At 39.5% G+C, this 12,204-nt stretch overlaps 2 protein-coding genes across 2 annotated transcripts; both read right to left on the reverse strand.

Annotated features, from left to right (window-relative positions):
* Positions 1-83: 83 nt before the first annotated feature.
* Positions 84-2,652, reverse strand: tmem35 (transmembrane protein 35). Its single transcript, XM_030397169.1, has 2 exons — positions 2,430-2,652; positions 84-1,516 (listed from the first exon to the last, which is right to left on the reverse strand). The coding sequence occupies exons 1-2, from the start codon at positions 2,547-2,549 to the stop codon at positions 1,151-1,153; spliced, it is 486 nt and encodes a 161-aa protein (XP_030253029.1). The 5' UTR covers positions 2,550-2,652; the 3' UTR covers positions 84-1,150.
* Positions 2,653-5,226: 2,574 nt separating this feature from the next.
* arl13a (ADP-ribosylation factor-like 13A) lies at positions 5,227-10,587 on the reverse strand. Its single transcript, XM_030397168.1, has 10 exons — positions 10,468-10,587; positions 9,092-9,208; positions 8,223-8,293; positions 7,881-8,133; positions 7,629-7,734; positions 7,336-7,541; positions 7,141-7,249; positions 6,081-6,357; positions 5,876-5,992; positions 5,227-5,761 (listed from the first exon to the last, which is right to left on the reverse strand). Exons 1-10 carry the CDS (start codon positions 10,485-10,487, stop codon positions 5,706-5,708), a joined length of 1,332 nt encoding a protein of 443 aa, XP_030253028.1. The 5' UTR covers positions 10,488-10,587; the 3' UTR covers positions 5,227-5,705.
* Positions 10,588-12,204: the final 1,617 nt, after the last annotated feature.

Below are 12,204 nucleotides of genomic sequence, written 5' to 3' on the forward strand. Positions count from 1 at the left end.
CCCAATGCAAATTTAGGGAGGGGTTAATTATTAACTTTGACTCCATGACAGACAAGAGCGCTAATAAAACAAATAACACTGGGTCAGTCTCACCTCCGATTCTTTATTTCAAGTATATCATTTACAGAAATACTGTGAATCTCAAAACTGACAGAATTTTCAACTGAATTTTCATCCCTTAACAGAAACTTAATAGGAATGCTTTTCATATTTTATTTAAATTAAAACCAAACAGATGAGCAAAACCTTTAAGAGACGGTGAATAGGTTTAAGACTTCAGCTGTGCATTACAAAAGGTAAAATTCAACATTTTAACAGACAAAAAAGACTTTTTTGGATTTGGTTTTGTTCTGCTGCACAAGTCTGCAGCAGACACCTGAGGCAGCAACTGCTGTCCTTTCCAGCTAAACGAATTCACTGTGGTGACTGAACTGAAAGGAGACAGGGGGTATACAGCTTATTTTACCAGGGAGGAAGGATTTCATGCATACTTCTGCAAAAATGTATCACAATTTATCAATGTCTTTCTTTCTAAAATAGCCTGCTGGTAAGACTGCACCAAAATAATACATGGATATGTAATAGTTGTTGATAATTAGTACAAAATGCCTTTCAAAGTGCTCATTTTGGTTTATGTTCAGTACTCTAGACCAAATGAAACATGCTTTGACTATTGTAGTTCATACATTACCAGTCTCTCCCACCTTCAGTATAAAAACAAATTAGAAAAACAAGCTACAAAGATTCTTTCAGGAAAAAACAGCATTCTCAAATCAACTTGAAACGTAAATGAATTCACATTTGATTGAAAACAAAGAACACAAACACATTTAACACAGTGTTGGACTGAAGTTGGGGAAGAAATGGGTCGACTATCGTGACAATGAGCCGAGCTCATCACAGTTTCCACAGGTATGATTGTCCCAAGGTTATGTAGAGGATGGACGGGTCAGGAGTTCTCAGTTTCACATTAAGAGTGCAGAGAGAGGAGCAGGTGAGATTAAATCAGTCTGCCGGCTGGACGGGACACGAGATGTGTGTGAGGGGTATTATATCTGGGAGTGACTCCTTCAAAATTTTAATTACTACAATCCATGGAGGCGCACCAGGTTCCCTTTGTTGTAGCTTGGAGGAGAAGTAGAAGGGGATCTTATGACTGCTTGACCTTGTTCTTTTCCTGGTCATTGATGTGCTGTTCCTCTCTGCTGTCCTCTCTCTCCGGCCGGTCTTCGCTCTGGCGGGCAATGAGCAGTCGGCAGGTCAGGAGAATACCGAAGACGAGAGCGTGGGCGTAGCGTTTCAGGGGGTCCCCTACAAGCTGGTGGAAGAACAGGACGGCCAGCATGACCAGCAGCAGCAAGAAGTTGGCCACATCCTTCGGCCGGCCGGGGACGAGGGTGAGCACCACGCCGCAGCCCACCTCCAGAGAGCCGATGATCTTACGAAGCAGGACCGAGCTGATCCCAATCTTTTTCAGTCCTGGCAGTGCCTTGGCGTAGCTCTTGTACGCCCTTTTCTGGAAGGAAGAAGAGGTCTGTTTTTAGATATCTCACATTTAAGTGAAGTCACACAAACATCCATGGGGTGTCTCTTAATGGGGTCAACTGAGGGACTGTGTGAGGTCACTATCCCAAAGTGTTGAACACTCATACAGAATGATCTCATGGTGGCACGACTCATCTTTGGGCTTTTACTCAACCTATAAACACATACAAATATGATAAAAGTATGCTCTGAGGATATCTGCTCTGATTTCTAGCATTAAGTATTTATCCACAGCGGCTATCATCCTCCACAACATCAGCAACGACAGGTGCACCTCACAGAAATTGCTCGAATGCGCCGCCATTGCTCCTCAGCCGTTATGTTGCTCTTCATATTAAACAAACAGCTTAGCGGCTAATGTTGCTACACGTTTATGAGGCCACAGCGAGGAAGCTATAACCTAGAAAATACGATGATTATAGGGGGTGTTTAATACGAACTAAAGTCACAGCATGTATTAAGAAGGCATGGTGGATTTGTAGCCTTCACTATCATCCCTGTTTGTTTGTTTTTTACGTTTGCTCGCTAACGGCTGGCACATTTCGGTTTTGTGTTAGGTGACTGTACCGATTCAGAGATGTGTAACCTTAAAACATACATGACTAGCATGTGTGCTAACTGTGTAGTAACAGGCAGTAACGGTGGAGCATGTTTCATCATTTCATACACAGGAATCTAAATAATGCTTCATGCTGTGGCAGGTTAATGTAACGTTATATATCGACAGAATCCATTTTCCCTCGTCTTTGATTATTTAGGTCAGCATCTCCTCTCATTACTCGAGCCTGAGAGCCCATCGCGTCCGCAGCCTGAGCCCCGAACAATGGCCTTTACCCCCCCCCACACACACAGATGTGGGCACAGCATCGCGACGGTTTACTCACCATTTCACTGTACGCGTCCTTGCTGAGCCTCGGAGTGAGCTTGATGGTCCCCATGAACACGAAGAATAACCCCAGAGCGAAAGATAGAGCCACGATGGTTATTGTCCTTGGTGAGGCCATCTTTCGCCACCGTGCGTGCAGCAGTCGCTTCCCACTGAAGTGAATGAGAGGCGGACGGTTTTTCTTTCCTCTCCCGGTGAAGATGCACCAGGGGGGCGGGGCTTCGGGAGCAGCCGCAAAGATGGCGACGCGCTGGTCCCCTCTTGGTCCATAGGTCCAGTTTCACAATTCTACAGATGTAAAGTCCTGCTAAACACTATATTTGTCATATTTTCCCTGATTTAATCAACAGATGCTCTTATGTGACTGTTAGGGGACAGTATTGTTTCCATACTGCTGCATTTTGGCTTGATTATACAGAAATACTTTTTTTTAAAGAAATGCTTCAGAAAGATGTCACTCTCAAAAAACATTGATACTTTACTCATTTTTAACAAATCCAACTTCTGCCCAGATTATATGTTTATAATTAAATTTATTATTTATTATTTCTCAAATGAAATGGCTTGAAAGTTTGCCCAGATTTTAAGTTACAGATTTTAAATATAATAATAATAATAATAATAATAATAATAATAATAATAATATATTGACTTCCACTGAACATCTGTAGTGCAGCCACAAGTACCTTTATTTAAACTGGTATCTTGTTATGGAACAATTTGCCACCTGTCACCAAACTTTTAAATTGTCAACGGTCTTTTACAAATCAGGCCTTTTTATGGAACAATGTATGATGAGTCATGTCTATACTTGCCCTATTTATGTTTTTACTGGATATATATTTTATTTTTCTCATAACTTTTAGTAATTTGTTTTTTTCTTTTATGGATTTTGTCTGATAGTATGTCAGTGTTCTTGTTTTCTGTGTTTTTGTGTCTTATGTGTTGACACCGAGGACCATGTTGGAAATAAGTGTTATCCTTTGGATTATGTTTTCTGTCTTGAACTCCAAAAATAAATCAATCAGTCAAAAAGTAGTGGAGAAATACTGCACATGGGACAACTTTTAATGGACCGACTCCTTATAACACTGAAGCCTTCTAGGAATGTTGTTTTGGACATAATCCTGGTGCCAATATTGACAGGGATACGCAGCAGTTATGTCTTGTTTTTGTCTCATCCTTGGCTTTGAGTCCCAAAAGGTAATAGCTGTCGAGTGTGGTGATGTATAGACTCCAGATGTGGGTGTAAGCTGGGTTGCGTGCTTATATAGGAGGATATTTTTGCGCCTTTAGCTGAAAGCATCACATTTTGATGGTTGAAGTGTCCACTTGGAAGTGTTGAATAAAATAGCGACAACATCTAAACTGTATTTTTTGTGTTTTGTCTTGTTTTGTTTTGTTTGGTTGTGCTGAGGGCGGATGGGAACTTTGAACTTGTACAGATTGTTTTTATGTCTTCGAAGTTCTTGAATAAAATATTTAAAAAGTTATAAGTCCATGGTTCCCTTCTCTGCGCTGCATCCATGAGCAGGAGACAAGAGACACAGCTGTACGATTTACAGCTAAGTATGGTTTCACTTACAAGTAATGTGTCTTTGGTTTTTACATCGCTGTCAATGTATTGAGACAGGAGTAGACATAATAATACAAAAAAAGAAAAGAAGTGAAAAAAATAGGTGTATACTATATATACCCTAAAAATATGTATTTAAAAAAGAACCAGTGACCCAAAAAATTTATATTGATCAAGTTAATTGCCGATTCACGTACAAAATGCAGTTTATTACATATTACGCTTTACCTTCATTTTAAAGTAATACATTACGTTACAGTATCACAGTCTGCGTAGAGTAATATATTGCTTATAACACTACTTTTTAGTTACTGTAAAAAAACTGCAACTTTCTCGATTTGAACATCATACAGGTAAATTCATGGCACAAATCAAAAAGGATTTTAAAAGATATTTCTCTCATTAAGTGTGGTGCAGTATAATAAAAGTCTAAAATGGCAAAAAATATGAGCAGAGCCTGTTTCAGGAATTTGATTGTGTTCCCAATTTATTCTTAATTTGTAAGAGTATTTAGTCTGTATCCTAGCAACCGTGGCTCTAAATAAGTGGAGTGCTGAATTGAGGATTTCAGAGTCAAGGACGAGCTCTATTCAACCCTCCTTCATCTGAGCAAGTCTGTTAAATATTTGATTCATTTTTTAAAAATGTTTCATAGGCAAACAAACCTTGAACAATATGTTTTATCCCCAATTCCAAAGTTTTCTATGATACACTTAAACCAGGGATGCTTCACAAAAAGCATGTAAAGCCACAGCTAAAACCCAATGAGACACTCTTAAGCTTCAGCAGAGCTTTTTTGTGCTGTGTTTGACTTCAAAGGAAAACTTACGATCAGCACAGAAGTCGCACTAATCTTAAGTCAATTTAACATCTTTTCTCGTTACTGAAGTCAAGGACAGAACAGTCATTATCGATGAAACTGAACAGCTGCCAAAGCCAGAAGCTGCAGCACTAAGACTCATATCTGTGGTGCCATCTGGTAAATACAGTTCCTCCAGACTTTATAGGAAATGGAATTGTAGATTGTGGAAGATAGTCAAGGCGACTGGAAGGCCGCCATAGATGAATGTCTCTGAACGAGTACACGTTGGAGCTGAAGTTTTACATTCAGCTGAACAATCTTGTTCTCTGTTCGCTCTGTTTGATTTTTTAAATCTAAAAACTTGTAGCACACATACTTTGCTGCTGTGACGAACAGTAAACACGGAAGACTTGCAAGTAGTGACAAAAACGTTTATTAAACAATTTCACAGTGACAACATTGTCCCATACTTTGTCTGTTCATGACAGGAAAATGTTCAAGCAATTGTAAAAAAAAAAAAAAAAATGGGGGTACCGTTCAATTTCAGTTCAGTTTCCCTTACATCAAAATTGCATAGATTCATACAAACACAACCTCCTTTAATAATTTGGCCAGACACATAAAACATTTTTTTCAAATCTAGATATATATCTTTGTATTTGTATTTCATGTTTTATTTGACATTTTTAATGTTTCTATCATTACCTGATTACACAGACCTGCCCTTCACTACACAGTGGACTTTGCAGTTTTTGCTCCAAAGGTTCAGGGCATCAGGTCTCAAGTGACTGTCTACAGAGAGCCATAAAGACACAGCAGTCAACTGTAAAGGTGTGAGTTTTTGTGAAGCGATGTAGTTTGAACGTGCACCACATCCTTCACTCAGGTCCCACGATTCACTGTCCCTGATCCTGCCGTTCCTTCAGAGCCAGTATTGCTTTTCGGTAAAGATCTATCGGGAGACAGGGTCATCTTTTTTTTAAAAATCGAAGCCGATTTTCACTATTTCAGAGCCCAAACTGTTATTGTATTTGATTTGTAGATGGAAGAAGTGGATGAGGCTCACCAAAGGTTGCAGACAGGTCTACAGGCTGAGAGTAAGCTGCAGGCATCTCCTCCGTGTTGATCTTGTTCTTCCTTTTCACTTTGACAATTTTCTTCTTCTTCTTCTTTTCTCCTTTAACTAGACAGAAAACAAAAGAAATATTAGATTTTCATTGTTACAACATCAAACAAAGAAAATATATAGAACATTAACAACTGATTTCTACCTTTGAGCGGCTTCTCGTCATTCTCAGGTGACTCTGGAGCATCTAGCATCTCTTCTTTTACTTTTGTTTTGCGTTTTTTTGGTTTGTCCTTCTTTGGGGGGATCAGGGCACTGCTGGCTTTCTCTCGGTGACCGGAGTTTTCTTGCTCTCCTTCATTACCATCACCCTCCTCGTCCTCCTCCTGATCATTTGCTTCTTCTCGATTCTTTTCAGCTTCCTTGACCTCAACCAGCTTTTTCTTCTTCTTTGTCTTCAGCTTCTTTTTCAGAGTAGTTTCCTGTGAACAGCAGCCGGCCTTTAATTCAACATTTATTTATTGCAACATTCATTTTACTGTGTATCCATACCAAATTTTTTTGTTTGATTTTCCTTAACTAAAAAATATACCAAAATTATCTTGTTCAGCTTCTCAAATGTGAATATTTTGCTGGTTTCCTGAGTCTCCAGTTGTTTGACAAAATAAGACATTTTCAGATGCCAGTTTGGGCTCATGCCAATGGCGATGATATTTATAAACCGATCAGGACTGTCAATAAATCGACAAGATAATCAGATTAATCGATAAAGAATATAATAGTCAGTTACAGCCTGCAGGTGAAAAAGCTGATTCCATCAAATAAAGACAACAGAGACTGTCTGTAGAAATATTCTTCACATTTACTACTTTAAATAGGTGTAGAGCTTAAAGGATTAGTTGATTAATGGTTAATCGATTGAAAAAAAAACTTAGTTGCCAACTTTTTCGATCACCTATTAATCATTTCAGTCAATTGCATGTAACATTTTCTGGTTCCATCTTCCTAAATGTGAGGATTTTCTGCTTTTTTCATGGTTTGTGACGCACAAGAAACACAGTTCCGTTCAAACACCACTGCAAACCACAACCTTGATAATACAATTACGTTTTCTTTGAATGGTGACCTCTTTGATGGAGTTCATCACAACTAAGTGAGGCTAGAATTCATAGCCGAGCTGTTGTGTTTGATTGCATTCGATTTTCACAGCTGAACCTAATAAAAAGGGGCCACAGAGAACAGTTGGAAAAAGATCGTCGCCAAACCTTTTGCAGCATGTTTCGGATGGGTTGCAGCTTTCCTTCACCCTTGGGTTTCTTCTCCTTGTCTTTTGGCCGATGAACATGGCGAAGATCGGACTTGCTGGATCTCATTCTGAAAGGAGGAAAACATTACATTAAAGCTCAGATTAAGTTATCTGTCAAGTTTAGTTTCATGTTGATCCGTACAGTTTTTCTTACCGTTCCCCTTTGGTTTTTCTCCGTACTTTCTCTGATTTCCACGTCTTCTCTCTCTCTCTTGGCTCCAGAGGCCTCTTGCTGTCCTGGGCCACACGAGTACACAGCTCAGGGTAATCCAGACAAACAGCGCGCAGAAGCCAGCGAAGGCCTCGCAGAGTCTTCTTGTCCGACCAGCGCCGCAGGTCCATCAAGGCTGAACAAGGCTCCTGAGAGATGGAATGATAAATAAGATAAAAAGGTCAGTTTCTGTGCATGTGTGGTCTGTTTCAGGGGATTTATGATTTATGACTTACGATATGGCACAGAGAGCGGCTCTGGTTGACCAGCGTCTCCAGTGACAGAATCTCAATCAGCTCACTTCCCAGCAATGCGTTCATTTTGTCCTGTTTGTTCGCCAACCTGAAAACAAAACCATTCACCACAGCAAGCCTTCAGTGACTCAGATTTCAGCTGTGCAGATGAGTTATCACAGCATTTCCTCTCATTAGCCCCCAGGGGGCACTGTTCACTCTGTTTCTTAACACTTGACAGTTGAACACACTCACACTAATATTGGTTTTCCTGCCACTCTTGGTTGTTTCAGCAGGTCAGCGAGAACCTCCTTGACCTCCTTTATCCTCCCTCTGTCACTGGAGTCCACCACGAAGATGATCCCGTGGGCCTCTCCGGAGAGCTCCCTCCAGGCTCCTCTCGACTCTGCTGATCCTCCAACATCCAACAAGGTGACCAGGTAGTTCTCCACTCTCAGCTCATTGCGGATGCAGCCCTGAGTGGGTCCTGATTCCACACCATGGGGGACTGAAGTGAAACACAGGCAGATCATTTATTGTGCCTCGACTCTGAGAACTTTAAATCCTAATCCAGTTTTACAGTCGCTGTTGAGTTACCTCTCAACATCCCTCTGATGGAGGAGGTTTTTCCTGCTTTGTCAAGACCAACCACCAGAATGGTTGTTTTCCTGCAGAGAAGTATGCACAGAAATGAAAACGGAAACCAGGAAACCAGGTGGAATCAGTGAACTGTGCATGACATACAAAATCTAATTACACATGACTACAAATGGAAAAAAAAGGAAAGATGTAAGTGTGATTTGTGTAGTTTTCTCTAAAAACAACTGAGATGAAAAATAGAATTGCAAAATATTTTATTATTTGCCAACCATCAGGATCATTGGTTAATGAATTTGACAAGTTTTTTTGAGTCTCATTCTCAACTGGGATGAGGGAGCGATCTGACATACAGTCCCAAAGTGTCATTATTTGACAAATTGGGAATGAGACTAAAAATATTTACTTCAAGCTTAGGCTTAAGCCTAAACCTGTTCTGTTTTATTTTACATAGAATGTATTCAATATGAGGCTCATGCAGAAATTATATGTTTTTTTGTATTCATCATATATCTAAAGGTGCAGTCTCTCAGAGTTTTAGTTGAAAACATTCAAAACTTTTATAAATTGCCCATAGAATGTGGTTACGCAGATATCAACAGAATTTAACATGCTAACTAGCTAGCCTTGCCTCGTCTCGGCCCAAAGAGAGCAGACTAAACATCAACTCTCCCCCGCTGCCTCGAGCTCCCACTCTGGCCTGCTAGCTCAACAGCTAACTGAGCTAACCAGCTAACTGCAGCTACAGTTAGCAGCAGTTAGCATCTATTCTGGTGTTTTGCTGCCACCTATTTCTTTTGAGTATAAGTTTGACACGTGGTCGATCCTTACATTTTGCATCTTTAATGCTAGACGCGAGTCATCCGTACCTGATTGGCTCCTGTATTTTCGAGACCCAGGTGCAGCAGTTGCTCATCAGGTTGAACATGCTTACTTGAGGTGAGAAAGGTGTGCACAATGGCCACCATCTTCTCTGGAACTGGTAGCTACAAACAGATGGCAGGCTTTAGTGTGACTCACACACACACACACACACACACAGGCCCGGTCGGTTGAGTCACTGGGGGTTCACAGTCAGGTCTACAGATGGTCAGACATCCAGACAATGATTTTACTGCCAAGTGTGTCTCTCAAGTCTCCAGGATTTAACTCTAGCTGTAATCTAGCATTGTTAAACCCACTTTAATGTCAAAGATTATTTTGCCTTAGTTTCTTGTACTGATAATAAGAATCAGAATAAAAAAATAAAGTATTTCTCTGCTGTCAATCTTATGTTTTTTCTTTGTTAACTAGTCTTGATATCATCTTGTTCGGTGCTGATGATGATGCATGAGTCCTGTAAGCTCTTCTCCATGTGAAACTATGAGTAGTCCTCTCTAGCTGTGTAATACACAGGCAGCAGGTGTGGATGAGGCCATGTGCTAAAAAAAAACACCGGCAGATCTTTCAGTCCTTTGTCCAGTGTATCTGCTGAGGCTCTGTAATCTGCTAAAGCCAGTTTACAGTGGCCTGTTTTTACAGTGTAGTCAACAAGCTGACCCATATCTGTTTTGGCTAAAGAAGACAGTGCAGTGGTCGACCACCATTTACACCTGAGTGCGAGTTTACATGTTTGAGTAGAGTATTTGCTGTGACGGCATAGAGACATTTACAAGTTAGAATGTGAAATATTTATATGTTTTCTGTATGCAGAGATTAAAATGATATATATTTTATATTTTTCCTCACAAGTATGTTTGCGCAATGCAGAACCTCATTTAAAATTCCATAATTTTAAGCATTTTGTAGTGTGATAATGATTAGCAAGATGCTTTTTCATCCAAATGCATGTTAGATTCTGGTCCATACTGCCAGACAAATATATGTAAATATGTTACTATACAGACTGATTTAAGTGACAGCAGAAAGGATAGATAGATAGATAGATAGATAGATAGATAGATTTTATTTATTGCCAAAACACAAGAAACTGGAATATTAAGCACAAAAATTACCCAGTGAAATTGCAAAAGGTTTAAACTACAGTAGATTACTTTGTGTTACTCATTGATAGTAATGTTGTATTTTTTTTCCATATTCCTGCATCAATGTCTAAAGAAACACAATGCATAACAGTGCACATGGTTGACAAATGCAGCAAATCAATAAGCACTAAGCTTCCTGTATCTGATGCCACAGAATGACTAAATCACATTTAATAGTTGTAAAACTTTAATAAATTAGTACATATGTAAAGAATACTCACAGAAGTAAGTCTACGTCCATGCATTTGTTTGTGTGCTCCTCTCTACTAACATCTTTAGCCCAGCAGCTACAGAACTAATCAGGCTCACACTAAGCCCCTAGTCACCCCATGTGGGAGGTACAAGCTGCGCGATGTTGTTATGGTGCTTCAGCCAATCCCAGAGTCACCTGAGTCAATCACCAATCCCATTGGATGGCGTGGTTCATCTCTAAATACACCTAATTAAGGTGTATATTCAACTTCCTGGAGAACTAAATGTGTCTGATGGTGTAATCTGTGACCTCCTGCTCCTGAGGGAGCACAAAGAGACACTGGACACATTTAGGCTGCACTGCACTGAACTTCAAACACTTTCTAGGAGATAATTACATCCTAACTGTGTTGATGTCACACTAGGATGTATCTGACACGAGTATAGACAGCTTTAACTAGAAATAAAGCCCACAATAGAGGACCTGTTTATTCTTGGTTTGAATTAGATGTGATGTGATCGTTTCACAAATAACAAGTGGATGTCACTGTGGATTGTATCCATCATGTTACTGTGTGTATACTAATAGTTACTGGTGGGTGTGTGGTGTGCTATTATTATATTATTATCTATTGTGTGAAGATATGTCATGTTATTCTACTATTATGTTGCCTTTGTAACGTCTGACAAGCGGCAACAGATGGAAATTAAATTCATTTAGAGGTGTTTTCTTGTTGATCAGCGAGCGTTGTTCCTTTAACATAAAAGAAAAACTTCATTAAACAAAATATTATTTAGTGTGAATAATAAAGAATAGAAAATAAAACTGTTTATTTCAGGTAAGGTTTATTTATAATAGCTCATTTTATCAATAATAGATACAAATTTTGTTCAGAAGAGATCAAAACAATTATCAGACCGCAATTTTAACCCTCAAAGAAAATCAGAAAACTGAAAAACAGCTATTTTTCAAAATTGTTTAATAACTTTTGTATCGCTAATCCTTTCCATATGATATCACATGAAGGGGGTCTTCTCAGCTTTTCAGGTACAACACATGTCTTGTTTGGGTGTTCAAGGATCATAGATGGCCGTAACTTGCTTGGGGAAGGTCAGATGCAGAGAAAAAAAAATCATATGAAAGTCTAAAAAGATCAAGTACATCTTGTAAATATAAAAACACTAAACTTCCTCAGGTTCCGTCTGAGTTGAAACAAAAAACACCAAATTTTGACTGGCATTTTTTAAAATTCTGGTAAATTCATCCATTCTGAGACAAAGAAAAATGAGCCAGACTGAAATGTGAAGCTCTGTTGAAACAGGTGATGTATGGCACTTGATGCTGACTGCTAGAATAAGGTAAGAAGAACAATACAGGAGAGTCAGGCACTACGAAAACTCTTCCATGTCTTTGAGGGTGCCACATGCTGTCACTGAGAGGATCATCATATTGCATAATGATATTAATACGGTAATTAAGCCAGTATGAGCCACTAGATGGCCTCATACTCACAAGTTCTGTTCTCACTGGCGGCAGCTGTGCATCTTAACATCTCTGTAAATAAAACCGTGGCTCTGTTTTGTTGTCCTTGAAAGGCTGAGCTGCGTCACCTCTGCAGCTAAATCTCAACCTACTTACAGCTGAACGTACATGTTTCCATCTGCGGCCTCTACGTATCAATCCACAGCCGATTCTGCTTACATAATGATGTTTGTGCAGGTCAATAAAAAAAAAAAAAAAAAATGGACAGTGGACTGAGGAGCAG

The sequence above is a fragment of the Sparus aurata genome, chromosome 18, assembly GCF_900880675.1.
Source record: "Sparus aurata chromosome 18, fSpaAur1.1, whole genome shotgun sequence".
In the NCBI taxonomy this organism is placed as follows: domain Eukaryota; kingdom Metazoa; phylum Chordata; class Actinopteri; order Spariformes; family Sparidae; genus Sparus; species Sparus aurata.

Bases quoted from the DNA above. Each gene is read 5' to 3' on its own strand.
- arl13a (XM_030397168.1), bottom strand. From the start codon at position 10,487: ATGGACGTAGACTTACTTCT. The intron at 8,134-8,222 runs GTAACTCAACAG...GTTTCACTTCAG, and splicing joins CATCAGAGGGATGTTGAGAG to TCCCCCATGGTGTGGAATCA. The intron at 7,735-7,880 runs GTGAGTGTGTTC...TTTTGTTTTCAG, and splicing joins GCAGGAAAACCAATATTAGT to GTTGGCGAACAAACAGGACA.
- tmem35 (XM_030397169.1), bottom strand. From the start codon at position 2,549: ATGGCCTCACCAAGGACAATAACCATCGTGGCTCTATCTTTCGCTCTG. The intron at 1,517-2,429 runs GTGAGTAAACCG...TCTTCCTTCCAG, and splicing joins AGGACGCGTACAGTGAAATG to AAAAGGGCGTACAAGAGCTA.